The sequence below is a fragment of the Zeus faber genome (genome assembly GCF_960531495.2).
Source record: "Zeus faber genome assembly, chromosome: 11".
In the NCBI taxonomy this organism is placed as follows: domain Eukaryota; kingdom Metazoa; phylum Chordata; class Actinopteri; order Zeiformes; family Zeidae; genus Zeus; species Zeus faber.
In genome coordinates, this window is record NC_137205.1 from 16,006,576 (window position 1) to 16,029,277 (window position 22,702).

The 22,702-nt window shown below is 46.4% G+C and overlaps 1 protein-coding gene across 1 annotated transcript in view; it reads right to left on the reverse strand.

Annotated features, from left to right (window-relative positions):
* Positions 1 to 20: 20 nt before the first annotated feature.
* The window catches only part of crebbpb (CREB binding lysine acetyltransferase b), a 66,530-nt gene continuing 43,848 nt past the window's right edge, over positions 21 to 22,702 (reverse strand). Inside the window, exons 5-31 of the mRNA XM_080010203.1 lie at positions 22,394 to 22,507; positions 20,158 to 20,403; positions 19,288 to 19,387; positions 19,020 to 19,157; positions 18,794 to 18,911; positions 17,907 to 18,081; positions 16,988 to 17,050; positions 16,259 to 16,380; positions 13,351 to 13,533; positions 12,656 to 13,060; positions 11,889 to 12,062; positions 9,809 to 10,001; positions 9,607 to 9,725; positions 9,239 to 9,478; positions 8,991 to 9,079; positions 7,524 to 7,604; positions 7,015 to 7,071; positions 6,846 to 6,923; positions 6,696 to 6,763; positions 6,444 to 6,594; positions 6,026 to 6,172; positions 5,810 to 5,923; positions 5,558 to 5,723; positions 4,930 to 5,097; positions 4,611 to 4,772; positions 3,563 to 3,844; positions 21 to 3,363 (exon numbers count right to left, since the gene is read on the reverse strand). Of these exons, the coding sequence (XP_079866329.1) occupies positions 1,036 to 3,363; positions 3,563 to 3,844; positions 4,611 to 4,772; positions 4,930 to 5,097; positions 5,558 to 5,723; positions 5,810 to 5,923; positions 6,026 to 6,172; positions 6,444 to 6,594; positions 6,696 to 6,763; positions 6,846 to 6,923; positions 7,015 to 7,071; positions 7,524 to 7,604; positions 8,991 to 9,079; positions 9,239 to 9,478; positions 9,607 to 9,725; positions 9,809 to 10,001; positions 11,889 to 12,062; positions 12,656 to 13,060; positions 13,351 to 13,533; positions 16,259 to 16,380; positions 16,988 to 17,050; positions 17,907 to 18,081; positions 18,794 to 18,911; positions 19,020 to 19,157; positions 19,288 to 19,387; positions 20,158 to 20,403; positions 22,394 to 22,507 (6,281 nt within the window). The 3' untranslated portion in view covers positions 21 to 1,035. The remainder of the gene's footprint in view (positions 3,364 to 3,562; positions 3,845 to 4,610; positions 4,773 to 4,929; positions 5,098 to 5,557; positions 5,724 to 5,809; positions 5,924 to 6,025; positions 6,173 to 6,443; positions 6,595 to 6,695; positions 6,764 to 6,845; positions 6,924 to 7,014; positions 7,072 to 7,523; positions 7,605 to 8,990; positions 9,080 to 9,238; positions 9,479 to 9,606; positions 9,726 to 9,808; positions 10,002 to 11,888; positions 12,063 to 12,655; positions 13,061 to 13,350; positions 13,534 to 16,258; positions 16,381 to 16,987; positions 17,051 to 17,906; positions 18,082 to 18,793; positions 18,912 to 19,019; positions 19,158 to 19,287; positions 19,388 to 20,157; positions 20,404 to 22,393; positions 22,508 to 22,702) is intronic.

Here is a 22,702-nt window from a genome sequence, read left to right on the forward strand (position 1 = left end):
AACCAGAGTCGGTGTCTGCTGCACACAGGTTTATTTAACAATATGGTATATAAGTACGAAATGAGCCATTTTAACCAGTTTTTACAGTGATTTCATTCTTATTTTCTGCATATTTACAGTATTGTCCATCTGCGTGATGTTCTTTATCAATTCAAGTTTAATGCAAGAGAAAAAAGAATGCACAGAACTCTCTCTGAACACAAATCAGCAGTAAAACAAGTATATCCCACCACAGGCAAAAGAGGTTCAGGACTTCATGAGAATTTTTTTTTTTTTTTCTTTTTTTTATTCTTAATGAAGGAACAAAGCAAATTTAACATTGCAAGACAGAAGTACTGGGCCCATTCCAGTTAAATGAACATTCCGGCACCTGTGAATGAACAAGCTTCAGTGCAGGATTTCCCACACCAGCCATGTTGTGTTTTGGTGTGTGCAAAGATTTCTAGTTCTATACAAATATGTTAATCTCCCATAGACTCTGCAAACAGGAAAGAAAGTGTTTCCCAAGCATGTCATTTTGAAAAATTGTATATTAGAATAAATTAGCCAGGAATAATGAAAGGGATCAAGGTGGAACCTGGCAAAAAATTCTCAGACAGGTTATTTTACAGTCTTCTCAACACAAAAACACTATTTTTTTGTAAAGGTACAAAATAAAAAAAGAATAAAATGAAATATTTTTTGTTTTGAGAAGTTTCTTTAAAAAAGTCAATACCAGAGCATAACAAATGAAAACAAATTAAAACAACACAAAGACCAGAACAAAATTATCTCATGGCTGGTCTGAACCAAAAAATATATTCTTTGTTTTAATTGTCCTCCTTTTAAACAGCAAATATTTAAATACCTCCATGAGTTGGAAGAAAAAAAAAGCAGTCCCTTGATTTAAGGAATCGTTCACAGTCCTTAGGCCTCATATGACTCATTTCTTTGTATTTCTTTTAACTTTTTTTTTTTTTTTTTTTTACATCAGTAAGTACAAAAAGATTTGTTGGATGGAAACACAGAACAAGGCCTTTCTTCTGTAAAGAAATGCTACAATCCTTCAACAAACTTCTCCAGCGTGTCTCCCGTGGTGTCACCCACCATACTCATGTCATTGTTCAGCCCTCCTCGATTTGGCGTGTTAAGCTGTGGGAGCATGGCGCTCTGCTCCGGCGTACCCATGTGTCCCTGCTCCATGGAGCCCGGCATGGGACCCCCCAGGCTGGGGTGCGGGGAACTAGAGTGGAGGGCCCCGTGTTGGGGGGAGGGCTGGGGCTGCATACGTGGGGAAGGGCTGGAATGAGGAGGCTGCTGCGATGGCGGACAGGGAGATTGCACTGGGGAACGAACCTGGTTCCCTAGAGCGTTGGCCATGCCCTGACCAGGGAGGTGAGTGCCCCCCTGGGGCGGGCCCTGGAGCATGTGGGGCTGGGGGCTCATCGAGTTGGCCTGGGCCGGAGAGCCCATCTGCTGCTTCAGCATCTGTTGCTGTTGCTGCTGCTGCTGCAGCATGCGCTGCTGGAGGAGGTTCTGTGAGCCGTCCATGCCCATACCGGGCTGGCCCATCTGGGCCATTGGAGGGAGCTGGCCCATAGGCCCTCCACCGCCCTGCATGGCCATTTGCTGTTGCATGCGGAGCTGGGAGTAGCTAGGGGCCCCTGGCTGCTGCTGCTGCTGGGGAAACTGAGCATGGCCCTGAGGCATGCCGCCCTGCTGCTGTGCCTGCTGCTGTGCCTGCTGCTGTGCCTGCTGCTGTGCCTGCTGCTGTGCCTGCTGCATCTGCTGCATGCGAAGGAGCTGCCTGCGGTACAGCTGGGGGTTGCCGCTGTGAGCAGCGTTCATCATCTGCCCCTGGGGGCCCATTGAGGGCATGCCCTGGGGGCCTGCCTGCTGTGGGGGCTGCTGGGGAGGCATCACCGGCCTTGGAACATGACCTGCCTGCATGGCCGCCATGGCCTGCATGCCTGCTGGAGGTCCCAGCATGGCCTGGGGGGTCTGCTGCTGCTGCGGCTGGCTGGCCTGGTACTTGGCCGTCCTCTGCTTGATGAAGGCAGCCATGAGGTGTGGGTTAGACTTGAGGATGTTTAGAACCTGCTGCTGCTGCTGGGGGGAGCTGGGCGACTTGAGGGTGCGCAGGAGGTCCTGAAGTGCGCTGGGGGCAATGTTTCCTGGCATCCCCCTGGGCATGCCCTGCTGCTGCGGTGTCATTCCCTGCTGCGAGGAACCCTGCGGGGGCATGACCCCCGGCATTTGGAGGCCCTGCTGCTGGGGCATCATGGGCCGCTGCATGAGCTGGCCCTGTGGGGCCATCGGGGTTCCCTGAGCCTGCTGAGGGGCCATAGGGCCCTGCTGGGGGGGGACCTGCTGCTGGGGGCCCTGGGGGTTCTGCATGGGACTTTGCATGCTGGGGCCCCACTGGCCCTGCCGCATTGGTGGCATTACCTGCGGGCCCCGTGGCCCCTGCATCATCTGCATCTGCCCTCCCATAGGCCCCACCATGCGAGGGTGGTTCATGGTTGCTCCATTGATGGCGTAATTCTGCTGCTGCTGCTGCTGCTGCTTGGCCTTGGCAACCATCTCTATCTGCCTGGCAACTTTAAGAGCCGCCAGCAGGGGGGGTTGTTGCTGCTGCTGTGGAGGTTGCTGCTGAGGCTGCTGCTGGGGGGGCATGTTGGGCAGGGGCGACTGCTGCTGATGGAGGGGAGAGGACTGGGGTCCTGGCTTGCCTTGCGGGACTGGTGTGGGCGGCTGGCTGCAGCGACCGTTATTAGGGAAGCCTTGGGCCATGGTGGCAGAGTTGGGGATCGGCTGCTGCTGCTGGGGCTGGTTGGGCAGTGGCTGGGGGGTCTTGGGCGTGTTAGGCTGCTGCCCAGAGGTGGGAGTGCCGGGGGTGGCTGAGGTAGGTGGAGACGGCAGTGGCATGCGGCTTCCCGCCATGGTGGCCATCCTGCGTCGCATCATCTGCGCCTGCTGCAGGCGGTGCTGCAGCTGCTGCTGGCGCAGCTTCTGCTTGATGTTGAGGCAGAAGGGCACAGGACACTTGTTCTCCTGGCAGTGCTTGGCGTGGTAGCAGCACAGCGCGATGAGCTGCTTGCACACGGGGCAGCCGCCGTTGGTCTTGCGCTTGCAGCCCTTGGTGTGCTGCACCACTCGCTTCATCTTCTGGCAGGACGGCAGCGAGCAGTTGGCGTTGCGGCACTGGCAGGCGTGCACCAGCGACTGGATACAGCGCTGGATGCTCAGACGCCGGCTCTCCTGGGGACTCTTGGAGGCCTCTCCGCTCTGGTTGTTGCTGTCGTCGTCCAGTCCCAGGCCCCATTTTACCATCCGGTGCTCATGGCCCTTGCTGCTGTAGCAGTTGATGCATAGGTCGAAGTCCTGGGGGGGGGGCACAAAGTTAAAGTGTGTGGATTAATTGAGCATAGCGATTTTTAAAATGTATTTGCGGAAGGGCTTTAATAATATATATAATAAACATGTAGCGGGCCGCATCAAATGGTCTCACGAGTGGGATGTGGACCCTGCGCCTGTAGCTCAAGACCACCGAATTAACCCTTTCACCAACACAAAGGCCTACCTCGCAGACAGTGCAGTGCCAGCGCGTCTCCACGTGGTGCTTGCACTCGTTGCAAGTGTAGACAAAGCGGTCCTGGCCCTGGTTGTGCAGCTCCACCAGCATGCACATGGAGCTCCACTTGCAGCGCCGCAGCGAGCTGAACTCCCAGTGTTTGTCACGGGCCAGGGTCAGGAAGGCGTCGCGGCCGTCCATCAGGTCGCAGGTGAGCAGTGGGTCGGGGTCCATGATGGGCGGAAGGGTGTTAACGACCGGCCCGGCGTGGAGGTGGATGACGAAGAACACCTGGAGCCGCAGAGGCGGGGGAAGACGGAGAGTATCAAACGAGCTGGCAAAAACACTGAACCGCCATATTTGGCCTAAACATCGTGTCTGGTGTCTGTATACAAGGGATGAGAAGGATGTAGCCTGTACATGTTTAAACTGTGGACAAGGCATTCCGCTTCTCTCCGGTCTATCATCACAGAGTGGATAACGTCACGCCACCATTATCATTTCTCCGGTAGAACTTCTGCTATTTTAGAAGCATTAACTTTGTTTAGATCAAGACTTTACCTTTTTTGGCCCATGACCCCATTTCCAGGTCCCAAAATTCTTGCAGCAACAGCAGTGAGACAGTGCGACAAATTTTCTCCCCCCCCCCCCCCCATTGTTATTATATTTTGAGTCACCGCCACCAATTTCATGCATTATAAATCACAAGGCATATAGGGGGCTAAATAGGAATACCGTTTTTTTGTCCACCATACTTTCAAACAAAGTGTGGATATTTCACAAAGAATATTTGGAAACTATGCATATCAAATGACCCGACGTGGGGTTGCGACCCCAAGATTGAGAATGTTTTGTGAAGATGCTCTCTAGCAAGTGGCTAGCATGACTGATCCCAGCCAAACTCCCCCACGAAGAAATGCACACAACATGGGGAAAAAAATAAATGAGGTATGAAAAGATTGAATTCATCGAAATAAAAAAGGGAGAAAAGTCAAATCCAAAAGTCCAAAAGTCAAATCTTCTGAATTCCAGAGTAGACTGGCAGGGTGTCACCCACCTCCTTATGCTTCTCCATGGTGGCGTAGAGCTTCTGGGACAGGTCATTGGCTACATTCGGCATCCCAGGTTTCTTCTTGTTGGCTCTGCTCACACTGCCCTTGTTTTTGTTGGTCTTCTTGTTGTTCTTCTTCTTGGCATTCTTGCTGTCAGCATGCGTGCCCTGATGATAGATGAACAGGAGCAAGGTTCTGCAATTAGGCTGAGTGCTTGTACAATCCCTAAAAGGCTGATGAAAGCTTTTACACTAAATTAAAACTTTGTGACGATGTTAAAACCTGCGACTGAAATCGCATCTTGCTGTCCCTCCACCTCCTCACCTCGGGGGTCTCGCAGGAGGCTGTATTCTCCTCCTTCTTTCTTTCCTCTTCTTCTTGCTCCAACTCCTTGATGCTTTCCTCCAGGACGTTCGGCCAGAAGTCTCCCTCAAAGTACGGAAGCTCGTAGGCGCTGGTCAGCCTGTCTTCAGTCGCCTGCTTGAAAATATCCTGCAAGCGTGAACACAGGTTTCAGAGTAAGCCAAGTTTCCTTTAAGGCCGTAGTGTACTCACAGCAAAACAATAGTTAACAAGCACAATGACACCTTCAGAACAAAAAGCCAAAATAAGACAGTGCTATCCACTAATTTGTGGTTTGACCACTTTTCCCCCAGAAATTGGGGAAATTGACCGATTTTTATTTTTGTATTTGAATTAGTCCCAAATTCTGTACCTTCCGTCTTTATACTATAGTCAGTATACTATAGTCAGGGAGATTCTCTAACGCCCATGTCTTCACCATTATTTAACTTAAGTTGAACTATTAATTCCTTTGCTGTGGCTGCCTGGAACCTCCTGAAGGACCCCTAGGAGTCCTGGACGTGACAATGAGAACCACTGCACTGTAAAGTTCAAGAGGTAAAAGCCCTTTGATTTAGGCTCTATGAAAAAGATCTGCCCAGTATGAGACCTTGTAGTCGTGTATGATCCTCTCTGCGAAGGCCTTGTCGAGCATCTTCCTGTACCACTCCTGGAGCCTCTTTGGCTTGGGGATCTTCTGGTCAGCAGGGTGACAGTGGAAAATGTAGTCGTCCCCCTCACTGGGAGGGCAGGCCCAGATGTGACCCATCACGTACCTGGATGGAAAGGAGTGAGAATTCTAAGCATTTAGCAATTTAGCAAAGTTAGCAACGCAAAGCTGTGGTTTAACTCCAGCACCTACCCCAGTTTCTTGACGTACTCCAGGTAACCTATTAGGATCTCATGGTAGACTGCAGTCCTTAGCACACGGGGTTTGAAGAAGTGAATACTGTCGAGGTATGATATGTAAACCCGTCTGCAGTGGAGAGAAGAGGAGATTGTTGGCGGTGCAATTTCTAAAAAAAAAAGAAAACAAGGGGGTGTTTGTGTCTCCAGGAGGGGGTGCTGCAGCGTCTACCTGGTGTTGGGGAAGGGACACTCGGAGCCGTACTCCTGGACGTGCATGCCGAAGAAGCACACGTCTGTCCCGTCGATCTCCTCAAACGCGAAAAGTGCTTTGGTTCTATAAGGGAAGCTCTCCATCATCTCGCCTGAGTCCACAAACCTATCGTGCAAGAAAAAAAAAAAAAGGCATGTAGACACTACACCACAAAAAATAGACACGCTCAGTCTGCAATGCGAGAGCCCTGTAAATAGAAACCTTAATATAAAAATCCTTGTGGGAATTCTGAAAGACAATTTTAAACAAATCGAACATTGCATTTAGTCGGAGTTTTACATTTTCAGTTGGTGGAAGGAATCAAAGTCATCTCCTGTAACGCACTTTGTTGCCATGCCCTAATACAAGCCTATTCCTTCCATGCGGCAGGCCTCACCTGGACTTCATGCCAGGCTTCACCTCCACAGTTTTGTCGGAGCTGGCCACCACCCGGACAAACACCTCGCCTGCCTCCGGGTGGTTCTGCCTCTTCAAGTACTTGTTCACTCTGTCCTCGATGTACGTGCCCAGCCTCGTGGTCTGTAACCCTGGGAGGAGAAGATGGAAAAAACACAACCAGCATCAACTTAACGTATTCAAGACAACTGGCTCTGGAGGTCTCATTCGACAGGATGTCCTCTCAACTCACTTTTGGCCGAAAACTTGTTCTCTTTTCTCGACTTGGCAGACTTCTTGAGACAGTTGTCACAGATAAAGCTAGGAAGGAGGAAAGATTAAACAGCTTATACAAAACACTGTGAAATGGCGAGACGAACACGGCGGCTCAGGTCGTCCTTACCCCGACGGCCAGATGACGTCGTAGTGCAACACACAGATCTGATGCATCTTCCGTCCACAGTCCTTACATTCGACAAACCTGCCAGAGCAAACACCAGGGGTATTGGCATCGGCGAAGAGGCGTTATCATCGTCATCATCGCATCAACGAAAGCCTCCTTCCATACTCACGGTTCAGAGTCCAACATGTCGTTTTTCTTCTTTTCAAATTGCTCCTTTGAGATCATGCTGCGCAGACAAGTAGGGGAACACTATTATTTGAAGTGTTCTCTACCACAATACGAGTGGCATTTTGAAAACCGCGATGAAACCTTTTGAGTAAGACTGGGCGATATACTGTATCAATATCTACATCGTATTAAGAGACTAGATATCATCTGGTATTTTGGTTACCGTAATATAGTCAAATAGTTACATGAACTTTGTAGAATGTTCAATACCTGTTTGGTCATAATATCCACATCACTAATGATTGTTGTCTCTAAAATCTTTTGCGTATAAATATTTTGTCAAAGCACCAATCAGCCATCCCCAAAAATATTGTGAACTTATCAATATGATCGTAATCTGCAAAAAATACTGTGATAATTGACTTTGTCAATACCGCCCTGTCCTATTTATTATCCCAAACGCCCCTGAATCACCAAGCGGCAGTAACGGCCACCGAGGGAGCAACTCACGTTTGAGGCTGCGCAGGGTCGTCCCCTAGGGTCACGCTGTTGCCCTGGATCTCGTTGAAGCACTTCTCACAGAAGTGATACCTGTCAGCGAGAAGGCCATATTTGGGTCAACTGCAGCCGTCACACACACACACACACACACACACACACACACACACACACACACACACACACACACACACACACAGTAGCAGCACAGGCAAACCGGCACATGGGCGGTGAAACGCAGAGTGAAATTCATTGAAATATCTAATTTCTGTATTAGACTTTTGTGTTCTGTGACATACTTTTGTAACTTTTGTATACTGAAAAGTTGGGAGCAATCATTATGTATAATGAATGCTATGTTGGGAGTTAGTTGTATTGCCATTCATCTCATCGATATCGTTTCGAATATTATATTTAATGATATTGACATTAAAGACCCTACTATTCTCCTAAGAATAGTCCTTCTCCTCCTAAGATCCTACGATTCCCGCCTGGGGCGCTGTTGGCACCGTGCTCCGGGCGGGTTATCGCCCAAATAGGAGCCTTTCTGTGTGGAGTTTGCATGTTCTCCCCGTGCTCACATGAGGTTTCCTCCACCTAACGTCAGTAAGAACCCCCCCCCCCCCCAAAGAAAAACATCCACACATCATCGTCTGACCAGCGATGGACACTCATTACCAGGTCCCCGTGCGCGTCCACGTATGCTGCCCACTGCTCCTGGCTGTGGCCCCGGAGGAAGGATAAGCCAGGATGGGTTAAACGCAGAGGCCTCATTTCACCGGCCACCATCCAAAGCATGTGCATGTGTTGTAGTGTGGTGTGCTGTGTGATGATTAAAGATTGTTCTTCTTCTCTTCTTCTTCTACTAGATGAGTGCAAACATTTAATTTGTGTTGGCTAACTACATCTAAACTGCCTGCTGTATTGAAAACACTCAAGAGGTTTACAGATGTCATTCATACATAAACATGCATTCCAAATAAGTGAATGAAAATGAATGAATAGATTGACTGAATGACGGAATGATCATGCTGAGGAGGCAAGCCAAAAGCTTGATACATCAGGCTCAGTTTTCTGTCATGAGACCAAGTCATGAAACAAGTGATCAAATGGCCTTGCAGGCTCAAAAATATGGTTAATTTTGACTTGTAATATGTCAATTAAAATCTAATATAACCTGAACTACACCAGAAGTGGTATATCAAATGCTGAAGCAAAGCAGCAATTAGTAAGTAGCATCTGCAATTACTGAATAGGCGTCTCAGAATACTGCATGCAGTAGCCGATTCTGAACAGCAGGGGGAGCTTTGGAGCCGGCGTTTTGCCACAGCGAGACGAGTGTAGACGTTCAAGATTCAAGCCTGGGTCGAACCACATTCTGATTTGGCACCAATAAAACGACTCAGATCGGTCTTTGACCTCATTCTGGGGCGTTGTTGACGTACGCCACGCAGCATCTTTACACCGCCATAGTCTTACCTGTTCTGGTAGCTGTAGTAGGTGCCGTCCCTGGAGATGGTGCACAACTGTTTGCCATAGCAACACAGCGTCTGGGGCGAGAACTCGTACTGCGGTCACACAACGGGAAAGTTAAGGCCCATCTAATTTTGACATAAACTACCAGACCACAATTACCACGCTTCAAAATTTGACCGAGCAGTCGCCGCTAGTGCGGTTGAGACGCCCACATGTGGCTGCAGAATTGCACCTGAGGCGTACTGTCTCACCTTCCTGCCGCAGCAGTAGCCCAGGAGCTGCATGACGGGGTCGATCTCGACCTCGAACACCTCGGCCAGCTTGGTGCAGTACTTGTAGACGCGGGACGTCTTGCGGTTGTACAGCCAGGCGTTGTTGAACATGAGCCACACGTCGTCCACGTACTGCCAGGGCTCCTGGTACTGACCCGTGTCCAGCTTGCGCTTGACGGTGGACAGGTCGACTGGGTTCTTGACGATGTCGAAGTAGTCCTATAAAATGATCAAAAAGACAATTAAATTCTTGAGCGCAATGACTTGTATGACAATTAATTACAGACAAAGACACTTACAGTTTAGTTAAGGTGTGTGTGTGTGTGTGTGTGTGTGTGTGTACTCACAGGGATGCCCAGCAGCATGGGATCCACAGGTTGCCTGAAGGGCAGGGACTCTGGGTCCTGCCTGTAGAGTGCCTCTAGTGTCGGCATCAGGGCTTGCCTCAGCTCCTCCGGCTTGAAGACTGGAGAGACATCCAAGGCGTTAAAATAGAAATAGCGCTGCCTGGGGTGGGGCTGGGGTAACGGCTGAGGCCTGAGTTCTTACTTTTCTTGCGGTTCTGGGCCGGGGAGGTGGTGGCTGCGTTGGTACCGCCCTCCTCCTCCTCTTTGGGTTCTACCTTCACGTCCGGCTTCTTCTCCGGCTTCTTCTCCTCTGTCTCCATGGGCTCCTGCTTTGGCTCCGCCCCGTCCGGCTCCTCCGTCTTCACTAGCAGGGGTTTCAATTCCTCCTCCTGCTGCTGGTGGTGGTACACGGGACACAATGAGGGTAAGTCAGCCAGCCAGCGGTACAAATACGGGAAATAAACAACCACATATAGAAACTCGAGAAGCTGTGAGGTACAGCAAATTTATAGACAAAAAATAAGGATGACCAGAAATGCTGAATTGGTAAATTAAGGTATCAGGGATCAGTGGTACTTGTATTAGGGGATATAAAAATGAATAAAGCGGACTTTTAAATCCTGCAACGTGAAGATAACGCCAAATCCGTGCTTAGCTCTGTGGCTCACAGGGGGCAGGCTCGCCAATCGGAAATAGGCGATGGACAAAAGTAAATAAAACTAAAATACAAAAAATAAAAATAAGGATTCTGCAATATATTGCAATACTGTTCTGTCATCGATACACAGGTGGCATACATCTTTTTTTAAATTAACTGTAGCCCTTGCTCTCAAAAGACTTGAATCATGGAATAAATAAATAAAATTGACTCCTGTTGTTAAAAACCTATTTATCATATTTTTTCTTCTCAATTATTATACAGATATTGTGATTAATTGTCCAGGTTTTTCTTACAGTACATCTTCTGTCGTGATACAATCTTAATCGTGGGAAAAGTATCGCCAAAGTAGTGCCTAGCGAGCTGATTCACATCAAAATCAGAAACTCAGCATAGCCGTATGCAAATACATATATTGTATGATTGTATTTAAATAAATTGTTTTAAATGTTGGAAATTCAAGCACTTCATCTCTCAAATGTCCAAGAACAATCCAAGAAAGAACAATTCAAGAACGGTCGCACAATCTAAACATGGTTATGAAGCCTTTATAGCTCAATCGTGGTTGTTTAAGCCAATGATGGAGACGCAATGGTCAAACCAGTCGTTTAATACATGTTTAAACGTCTTTCCATGGATTCCCCTTTAAAGAATTTGTCTGATGGTCTCAGACTACTTTCAAGTTTTCGATTACTGACATTCACATTTTTCTTCATATTTAGTAGGTTTGGGGCAAAATTCCAGTCAGTTTACAATTCTATCTGGAAGGGGGGGGTGTGCGAAGAACGTAATGTAATTGGGCAAATGCGGTCTCTCCATTACAGAGGTTTTTTTTTTTTTTCTCCTTACTTTTTACTAAATTAAGTCCCACAGCAAGGGAAAGCAAGAGGGAGACATGCCTGGTACGGCACGGGACACCGGAGAGAGATGCAATTTTTTTGGAATGGGACAGTCCCTTTACTCAGTTGTGTTTGAAAATGTTGTTTCATCCAAGTAGTTGTATGCCAGCTGGAATATCATTAGAGCAATATCTTTTGTGAATCGGACGCTGAGAGGGTGCAGACAGCAGACAAATTGGACCAAAAAGATAAATAACAATTACCCTCCCTGGCCACAATCAATTAATTGTGGAGGCCAATATCGACATCGCGATTAATATACGATTAATTGTGCAGCCCTATTACACAATGAACTTTACAAATAATCATTAATTAATCCTAAACAGCTCGGAGCTGAGAGGGAGAGAGCGGCTCTTTGCGCCGATCGATTCAGCGGAGGATCAGTTTCAGAACACAGTAAGCTGCACATACACCGTTTCCATGCTCAGACATTTCCTGGCGGATTAAAAAATAAACTAAAATAAAAAAAGTCAAAATGATTTACTCGTCAATCTGTCCAAGTCTAATATTTACCAGCAAATTCAGCGAGGAATATTGAAAATCCAACAAATCCAACACACCCTGCCATTCTGTTTACTGTTTCATTTTAGGTTTATTTTTACATTGTTTTTTGTCCACTTGTTTTGGCTTTCATTTATTATTTGTCCATCACCATTTTTTTCCCCACATCTTAGGTTCAGCTTTCTGGTTCACATCTTTCCATCTAATCCTACAACTGTACTTACCTCCATTTTTATGTCCATCTGCTTCTTCCCAGAGCTGCCGTCCTCCTCTTCCTCTTTAACCTCAGTTTTGACTTCAGAGCTGCTGGGGTCAGGCAGGGCCTGCTGGGAGCTGGCCTCCGCCACCGAGCCCGGAGTGGGCACGTGGTTGTCTATACTGGCTGCTGCCTGGGACAACTTCAGGGAGAGAAGAGCAGAGGAAGAGCAGAAATTCATTACGGGCTGAATCGTGCAAAAAAATCCCAGCCCATGAGCAATAACATTCCTGTACAGTACTGAGTCGTTCTGTTGGGTTTTCCTTTACGAGGCATATTGCGCAGCATTTCCCCCCTAGTTTTGGTTTGGTATGAGCACACATTCATCACCAAGAGCTTCCTGAGCGCTTACTTCTGATCTTGAAATGGGGCGTGCAGGCAGAGGAGCTGGTAGGATATCGTTTTAGGTCGCAGACATTCTAAGATTGAAAAGACCTTCCAAGGCAGGAGCTGGGACCCCGACATTCTCCGGACACAGTATTTGGAGCGTGACAAATTATTCAAAATTATTTATATTGTTATTCTGGAGCCAGCAACAATTACTGTATGCATTACGATTCAGATTGAGTCTAAATAAGATTCTTTCTTATTATACTGTACAGACAGCGCATTGCTGGTCAAAGTATGGACATTCCACTTGTATATTAGGCTAAAAGTGAAATAAGTAGATGATTTTATGAAATAAATACATCAATCATATCAGTCTTAGGAATGTCCCGTGACCCTGTGTCTCACCGGCGTGCTGGGGTGCTGCGGCTGGACCGAGGTGGGCTGCTGCACCTGGCTGGGGGGGTCGGGCTGGGGCTGCAGGGGGGTGAGCGGCTGAGAGGAGGCGGGTGGGGTTCCGAGGACTGAGGGGGGGCCGGGGAGGCCACTGGGGACGTGGGTTGGGGTGGAGGACGGCCCCCCTACTGAAGCGGGAGTGGAGGGTTGAGCGTGGTGCTGCTGCTGCTGCTGCTGCTGCTGCTGCTGCTGCTGCTGCTGCTGCTGCTGCTGCTGTTGCTGTTGCTGAGACTGCGGGGGAGCGGAGGAGTTGGGTGGAGGGGTAGAGCGGAGTGGGGGCTGGGCGACCGGGCCGCAGGGCAGCTGGGGGGCCATAGGGCCCAGCGCGTTCAGAGGAAGGTTAGAGTTCTGCTGCTGCTGTTGCGGGGGGAGAGAGATGCAGAAAAAAAAAAATATGTACACATTCCCCGCACCAGCCAGAGCGTTCCCACGCCTAAGTTGTAGATTAGCCAAGAACATGGCTGAAAACCTTTTATTTATTTCAACAATTAAGTGACACAATACACAGACCTACAATTAAGACACAAGACCAAATACATAACATATAACAACAACAACCACAAATAATAATAACTATTTCTTAAGCTAAGAATAAGCTATTATTGTCAAGTCTGGGCAGCCATGTTGCACCCAGCAACCCTCCTCACCTGCGTTACAGCCGCTTGTGTGCTGGGCTGGCCCAGGCCTACATTCACATTCATCGGCCCTGCAGCGGGAAACTGGCCCTGGGGCAGGAACTGGCCTTGGTTGCTTGGCTGTCCCACCATGTTATTACCATGACTCCCCATCATGCCTTGGCCCAGCGGCATCCTCGATGGGGACATGCCCATCTGGAAAAGGGTAAAAAAAGGGAAATTTAAAAGGGTAAATCATTTTGAGAGTATACATCCAGCACTGAACAGCCACCAAGGGGAATAAAGTGTCTGAAATGGAGCTTCAACACATCCTTCAAGGGGCGTTAAGTGTAATTCACAAATAAATAACGCATTGATTGAAAGCGCTACGTGGCAGTGGCTCAAAAGCAGAGGACGAACATTAAATGACTCCAATCCATGGTGAACAATATGGAATATGGGGGCCAGGAAGCAGGGGCCTATCAAGTGTCCTTTTTTTCCCCTCAAGTGTCCTATTTTATCACTATCTCCTATCTGGAGGTATGTTAAGGTAAGTTTCATTTAGGAGGATTTAAATGTATATTTAATACAACATAGACAATTAATTATATTATATAATTATAAAACCCAGAATCGCGATTGTGTCGAGCCCCTTGTGTCGATTACGTACATTTTAGTATTTTTAGAGCTTATTGTGCCTAATCACCGGGTGTCATGACATTTCACTGCATATAGGTATGACCGGATGTATACAGTGGAGGAAATAATTATTTGATCCCTCACTGATTTTGTAAGTTTGCCTGCTGACAAAGAAATGAACGGTCTATAATTTTAGTGGTAATTTTTGGTAGGTTTATTATAACAGTGAGAGACAGAATATCAAAAAGAAAATCCAGAAAAATCACATTAAATAAAAGATATAAATTATTTTGCATTTAAATGAGTGAAATAAGTGTTTGATCCCCTATCAAAACATGACTTAGTACTTGGTGGAGAAACCCTTGTTGGCAAGTAAGAGGTCAGACGTTTCCTGTAGTTGATTACCAGGTTTGCACACATCTCAGGAGGAATTTTGGACCACTCTTCTCCAAATCTTTAAGGTTTCGAGGCTGTTGCTTGGCAACTCCAAGCTTCAGCTCCCTCCACAGATTTTCTATAGGATTAAGATCCGGAGACTGGCCAGGCCACTCCATGACCTTAATGTGCCACTCCTTTGTTGCCTTGGCTGTATGTTTTAGGTCATTGTCGTGCTGGAAGACCCATCCACGACCCGTTTTTTGTGTCCTAGCTGAGAGAAGGAGGTTGTCACCCAGGATTTCACAGAACATGGCCCCATCCATCTTTCCCTTGATGTGGTGTAGTCGACCTGTCACCTTAGCAGAGAAACACCCCCAAAGCACAATGCTTCCACCTCCATGCTTGACGGTGGGGATGGTGTTCTTGGGGTCATAGTCAGAATTCCTCTTCCTCCAAACACGGCGAGTCGCATTGATACCAAAGAGCTTGATTTTGGTCTCATCTGACCACATCACCTTCTCCCAAGCGTTCTCTGAATCATTCAGGTGTTCATTGGCAAACTTCAGACGGGCCTGTACATGTCCCTTCTTGAGCAGGGGGACCTTACGGGCGCTGCAGGATTTTAATCCATTACGGCGTAGTGTGTTACCAATGGTATTCTTGGTGACTGTGGTCCCAGCTGCCTTGAGATCATTAACAAGCTCCCCCTGTGTAATTCTGGGCTGATCCCTCACCTTTCTCATGATCATTGATACCCCATGAGGTGAGATCTTGCGTGGAGCCCCAGACCGAGGGAGATAGACGGTCATTTCGTGTTTCTCCACGCCAACGGTTGTCTAGTTCTCACCCAGCTTCTTGCCAATGGTCTTGTAACCCATTCCGGCCTTGTGCAGGTCTACAATCTTGTACCTGATGTCCTTAGACAGCTCTTTGGTCTTGCCCATGATGGAGAGGTTGGAGTCTGATTGATTGATTGATTGACTGAGACAGGGGTCTTTTATACAAGTAACGAGTTGAGATTAGGAGTACTTTCTTAAAGCGAGAGGACTAATCCGTGGGAGCCAGAATTCTTTATGGTTGGTAGGGGATCAAATACTTATTTCACTCAATGAAATGCAAAGTAATTTATATCTTTTTTTTTTTTACGTTATTTTCTGGATTTTCTTTTTGATATTCTGTCTCTCACTGTTATAATAAACCTACCAAAAATTACCAGTAAAATTATAGACCGTTCATTTCTTTGTCAGTGGGCAACTTAGAAAATCAGTGAGGGATCAAATAATTATTTCCTCCACGGTATGTACGTGACAAATCTCTTGAACTATCTGATCTTAACCTCCTGAATTTCTAACCACAAATACGCAATGGATTGTTTGCTTCTGCATCCATAGTAACACCCAATATCCTTCATATATGCTATCATCATCATCATCTTTAGCACCCTAACTAGCTGACTGGCGTACTTGCATTCAACGCAATTGTAAATGAGACAAACGAGAAAAAGTGCAGGGCTTTAAATTTTTACATTGCTATGCGACATGACATGACCAGAGTTATTGCTTCATTCACGTGGACCCAGCAGAGGTAGACTGGCTGCCATTTCCAGCAGTTATTTTTGACTTTATGATTAGTCCGGTGCTTTCCTAAAATATAATCCACAACTGAGCACATTTTTATGTTACAACGTTACTGTAATAGTCAAATTCTTATCTTAAGATAAGACTTTTGTGCTCGATACTGTGATGAAATGTGATTCTCTAAAACCAAAAAACCCTGAATGTCACCCTATAGTAAAATAGGCTACGATTTCAGACTTGGGAGACTTCCGTAGTGTTCGTACATCCAGGTGTGTAGAAATATGCCGTAGATAGACATCAGGACGAAACGGAAAGAGAAAGAAGACGAGTGGGAGGAGTCTTCTCACCGCTGGAACGGAGCTCATGTTCATCTGCTGTGGGTGGTTCATGGGGGAGGCCGCACGCGGTCCCATGGGCGCCTGGGACATCTGCACGTTGGGCATCGCCATGGGGTTAAACGGATTCATTCCTGTGGACACGGATGCGCACAAAATTAGAGCCCATTTACAACACTTAGGAGTTGTAATTAAATACTTGCGCCGGCCCGAGTCACTGGATCTGACGTAATTTCATTGATTAGTAAAACAGCTCAGATTACCCAGCAACACTTCAACCTGATGCAACCACTTCATAGTGTCAGCCAGCCAGTTTACTCCAATGCAACAAGAGCGTTTTAACCATAGGAGGCCTATGATGGGTCAAAATGACCAAGATGATTGTTTGCTCGCTCTATTTTTCAAACCACCATATTTGAAGTCATCCAAAAGTTCAAGAATTCCTTATTTTACAGCGTTTTCATGATGTGAGCTTCTTGTTTCTCTCTTGATTTAATTGGATAATATGTACAAAGTTATGATAAAATAAAATATATACTAACTAAACGACTGCAGTCTAGGGTCCAGGCAAATTACCATAAAGATTTTGAACATTGTTGATGTTGAAAATTGGGTTTGTGTAGTAAGAGGCACAGTCCTTTCAAGAGGTCAAGCCTAGTAGCATTTGAGAAGTTACTCAGTGAGAGGTAGCTGCAGTGTTAAATGGACGGACGTAACTGAGTTGAGAGGAATGGCACAAACCTTGAGACGCCTGCATGCGGTTCATCATCTGGTTTGGCACGTTGGGCATAGGCACGGGTCCATCTGGAAGGGTGCAAATATTCCTCCACATTACAGGATATTTTCACTTCAATCAGTGATTCCTATTTTTAATTGGTCTGTAATGTATGTACATCTAACTATAAAGGAAGGAATCTCTGTCTTTCTCTCTGTCTGTCTGTCTGTCCATCCTTTGATTATCTCAACAACCGTTCGTCCGATCTACTTCATACTTGGTGGGTGTATTGCTGGGGACCCACATTTGTACAGTGACGAATTTGGTGCAATTTGAACATGTGATGTGTAATACCAGCTTCGAACCATCATCTTCCATTGTGAAACACAGCACTCAACCATTGACATTTTTGTTAAAACAGTGCAACACATGTTTACAAAAGAGTGATTGACAGCGATCAACCAGTCCGTGCCCAGACCCGAACCACCGAGCTGAAAAGAACAGTGCTTGATAATTCTCCATACTAGGAAAATGGTCAAAAGGGGTTTTTGGAACTTCTAATACCAACACACGCTATCAAGAGCATCTGGAAATGATTGTCATCCGGTGGGATTTAACAGTAATTAAGGGATGCAGTATTTGCCATAAATATGATTAGATTAGATTCAACTAATTGTTATTGCACTGTAAATAGTCAATTGTGATTAATTTAAAATGATTATTTCTTAAACTTTTGGCAGATTTCTTTCCCATGTAAATGTGGAGATGCAAAGTTCTGCTGCAATTGAAATTGACAGGATACAGATTCAGTGGAAACTGCAGCGTATCATTAGCAGCAGCAGCAGTGAGTTGTGGCTTTCTTTTTTATTTTTTTTTATTTTTAAACATTTTAACCTTCCAAGACGTGGAATGGAGGAAATGCAGAGGTTAAGGAGGGCTACTCACTGGGTGGTCGCACAACCTGGCCGGGGCCCATGGCGTTGGGCTGGGCCATGCCAGGCTGCTGGGGTCCCGCCGCCACGGCGATGCCAGGTTGCTTCTGGAGCCGCGAGCGCCGCTTCTCCTCCAGCTCCTTCTGGATCTTATAAATCTTCTCTGCCAGAAAGTGGTAGTATTCATCCTGGCAGGGTGAAGAGCAGATTCCAATTAGATGGACATACCAAATCCTTTGTTTTTTTCTTTTTGTCCCCCCAAATTTTGCTCAACACGTTTCTATTGGAAAATAAGAGCGCGGCTGAGAAATGTTGCTATTTTTGATTTGAGAGCTTGCAGAGTTTTGCAAGCACACTCAAATGTTATAGATCAAAATGTAGGCACTTTTGTCTCCTGACCCAAAGTGCAAAAATCTAGCCGATTGAATTAATAGTTTTTGAGTAGTTACACGTTTTACCCACGGGGTTTCTTAAAAAACACCTGGCGGCAAAGAAAACCAGTCTTTGTGATGTCACAAAACTCTTTAATAGAGTGGAGAGAAGAAATCCTGCCGCTCAGCTCCTAGCGTTTACACATACACACGAACAGCCACACGGGGCCAGCACACTTTTACAATATCTCCAGGAATTGTCTATTTGATATTAGTATCACTGTTAGTATTATCACAATGTTGTTCTTTTTCCCAATTATACTGCAGCCAAAAACGAACTGTACTTTATTAAGCGTAATTGCAACTTGCATATCGGGTTCACTCACTGGTCTTTTCATAGATTTCATTTTATTTTTATGTATTTTTTTTTTTTACTTGCACTGTTCTGTTTACTTCTACTGCTATAACACCTCATTTCTGCCCAGGGATTAACTGTTATCTTATGAAGGAGCACCACTGGAATACTCACCCTGCTGTTGGCCGACTCGTACATGTCACCCTCCACTTTGCGTGCGTACGCCACCAGGTTCTCCATCCTGCGGTCCTTCAGGGCTGCAGGGTCCGGGGTGGGGAATATGGCTTGTACTCTGCGGTGGGAGGTGGTGGTGGGGAGGGGTGTACAAGAGTCAGTATGATCCCCAAAGCAGGCGCTGTTTAGAGACGATGGCCGTCCATGAGTTCTAGTGGAAACTCACAGTTTGTGTACCAGGTGGGTGCGCAGGTCCTGAGTGACGTGCTCGTGCCAGGCCTTCCTCACTCCTGAGGCTGAGAGAGGTGTGGCAGCCGGCAGGTTGCCCAGGCCCCCTGCCATCGACCCATCTGCCAACAGCTGACTGTAGGGGGGGGGACCAAACCGCCTTATTAAGGATAATCAATTAGTCTAATTCACTACGCAGGGGGATTACAGCAGCGTGAACGACTGCCCGTTCACCGTTTCCATTGAAGATTAACGGCCATACTCACTTGTTTAGTGTAGATGGTAAGGAGGGGTCAGAGTGCATTCCGGCAGGGTCCGAGGAGGGAACAGCCATGCCTCCGCCCATCTGGTTGATCTGGTTAGTGCCTGGGACACACAGTTCAAGCAACTGGTTGTAATACTGACAGATATACAAGAAGTTACAGTCACAGTCTCGCGATTTGATTCAATGTCCATATAATGAGACTTGCTACCAAGTCTCATATGTTTTCAGTACAGGGCTCCAGACCAACTTTTTCCACTAGTAGCACTGGTGCTCCCTACTGAAAATTTTAGGAGCACCGCTGAAATTTACATGCAACGCAACACACACATTTTTTCCATCTTAACTATATTACTAATAAATGCTTTTGTAATAACTAGACAATTTACAGAAATAACAATGTGCCATTTTATTTTAAAGGAAAAAGTCAAAGTGAAGAAGTGCTTTAACTGAAAAAAACATTGAGTTAAATCGAACTTTTTTTTTTTTTTAAACAGACACTAAATAATAAATTAACAAGTGTAAAGATAAGGTGGTCAGTACATTACTGCCGTTAACAACCATGACAAGAGCCTCAGCACTCCATCACAGACAGACAGACGGACACGGACACAGACACAGACACACACACACACACAGGCTGTCAAACGATGGTTCGATATCCTAATGCTATTCAGATTGTAAAAAAATATGATATTCAAATCTGAAAATGAGTGTTTCAGCAGAAATTCAATAGAATGGAATTGTATCAGAGTATTAATGTTTTGAACCCAGGCCTAAATACCCAGTGAAAGAAGTTCCCTTGTTCCAACTCTGGACAATAATGCTGATAGTTTATTTGTACATTTATCAATCTCTTGATTCTACAGCCTACCTAGTGGGTTCATATTGCGGAACTGCTGGTGCTGGGGGCCCTGGGGGTTCTGTTGGCCCGGGCCCTGGTTCTGACCGTGGGCCGGGGACTGGTTACCGTAGGGCAAGCCCAGCGCGGCGTAGGCCCTCTGCATGGAGCTGGGGTCGATGTGAGTGGCAGCGTTGTTGATGGCCGGAGCACTGGGCTGACCCGGTCCCACCGTGCTGATGGAGCTAGGCAGGCCGGCCCCTGGGGAGCTCAGCATGGCTGGGTGGGGAGAAGACGGGGGGGAGAGATGGAAACATAAATATATAAACACAATTTCTACTGAATCTAAATGAAATTCTGCACCTCTGCACCTCCATCTTCATGGTCAAACTCATGCTGACACAGAACAGGGCTTGATCATCATGAGGTCAATACAACTGACACTTCCTGTGAGTAACTTCATGTAACGTGTAGACACTGGTGTAAAGTAACAAAGTAAAAATACTTTAATACTGTACTTTTGGGAAAGTCTGTACTTTACTTGAGTTATTCAATTTCTGTCGACTTTTAACTTCACTACATTTAGCCCCCAAAAAATATACTTTCACCCCGAGACATTTCCCCTGAACATCTTTGTTACTCGCTACAAAATAAAGTCTGAGGGAAACTGGGAGCCAATGATGTTAATGAAAGACAGTTATCACCGGGTTCATGTTAGCCAATCAAGGGTAATATCAGCAGTAAGCTCCTAAACAAGCACAGGCATGTCCCAGAAAGTGTGTTGGAGAGCGACTACCATAGCGACGGCCTCCTCCAGGTGAGGCTGCCCCACCAGCACCTGCAATGACTGATGGAGTCCAACACCCCGTGGTTACAACAAATGTTTTCTAAGTCAGAGTTAAAGATGCGTCTTACTGAATGAAGTGCCTCTCATGCTGACCCCAAAATACAGAAATATTGGCAACAAGAATAAAGTTAGAGCAAAAAAAAAAAAAAAAAAAGTCTGGCTTTTTTTCTCTCGACAACTCTCGGCGACTCTTCTATTCATGGGATAATAGACTAACTTAAGCAACACTATGTTACGTTTTACCTGAAAATAACAGGTGGAAAACCCATTTAGATTGCACACTGACTTGTAATATGGAGAATGGTACCTCTTTCACCCCCACCCTCCAAAACGCCGGTTCTTACACGAATGTAACTTCTGTGTTCGGGTACGAAACCTCGGGAAAAGTGTCTTACGCTTTATGGCACAACATGATTTCATTCATGTGTGGGCCCCTGTTATCACTCTTTTTTCCCTGTTAAAATGTATATATTTAAATAAATAAATAAAATCATACATTATAAACTTCTCGGTTAAAAATGTCCGTTAATAATGCTCATACAAAATGTAATGCTCCACTTTTGTGGAGCGGCTACATTATTTTTTATTTATGCGTGCGCACACACACAATTTCATTAAGCCCTTTTAAATAGTTTTAACTTTGTTTTTAAGTTGAATCATTATTGCCGTCTGAATTAAATGAAATATAAATCATAAAAAAGTCTTAAGATATTGAATTCTTAAATGAACAGCTTAAGATAGATTTTTTTTTCTCCTCCCTTGTAAAGAAACAATCCTGCTGCACAATGTGATTCAAACTGCTCTTCAACGTGGCCCCAGTCGAGGTCTGGGCTTTGCTCCCTGTGGTGTTAAGTGCTGACAGAGAGCACGCTGCCTCTGTGGGGGATTTAAATCTGTCACAGGGCCTCCATCCAATCAGGACCCACGCTGCACTGAGCCCCGCCCCCACAGAGAGCGGAGCTATTGAGCCCCTCCCGTGGGCGTCAGATTACAGGCCCAACCTCTCCCGAGGAATCCTCCTGATGCTCGGGCTCTTGCAGCCAGCGAGCAAGCACAGCGCTGCAGGGACAAGCTGCCTGCAGGGGGCAGCAGCTCCCACTGAGCCACAGCACTTCTACACAATACTACTCCATTCAACAGTTTGGACGTAACCAAGAACCAGGCATCTCAATCAGTCGTTCTAAATTAGATGGCTGCGTAGCACTTGTGCATTTTTTTCCTTTTATTTCTTAGTTGATTTCTTATTAGTTGAATTAGACGGCAGTGAGCAGGTGTGGGTTAATAACATGGTTGAGTAGCGCCCGCTATAATTGTAATATCTCAGCCCAGTGGGTTGCCGCCAGCATGGGTGAAAGGTAGGAGTAAATATTTTGTCTCTGCGGCACGTGGTTCAATTGTAATATCAATGTGTTGTGTACTGACGCTGCTGGTTCCTCTTGTCGCTGGCGTTCTTCAGAGGAAGGCAGACGGGGCAGTCGTGGCGCGTGCAGTTCTTCCAGTGGGAGATGATCTGTCTGGACGACGCACAGTGGGCCACTGGTGGGATGGAGGGATGGAAAGAGGGGGCAAAGATGAAGAGTGAGGGCTGGTGATGATAAAAAATTACTGCGATAGTACTGGGTGAGCACAAGATGAAATTTTCTTATTAGCGATGGAGAGAGATCAGTCACATCCAATACATTTTAGGTATTGGGCACAATATCATGATTCAAATTCGATACAAAGGGTCAC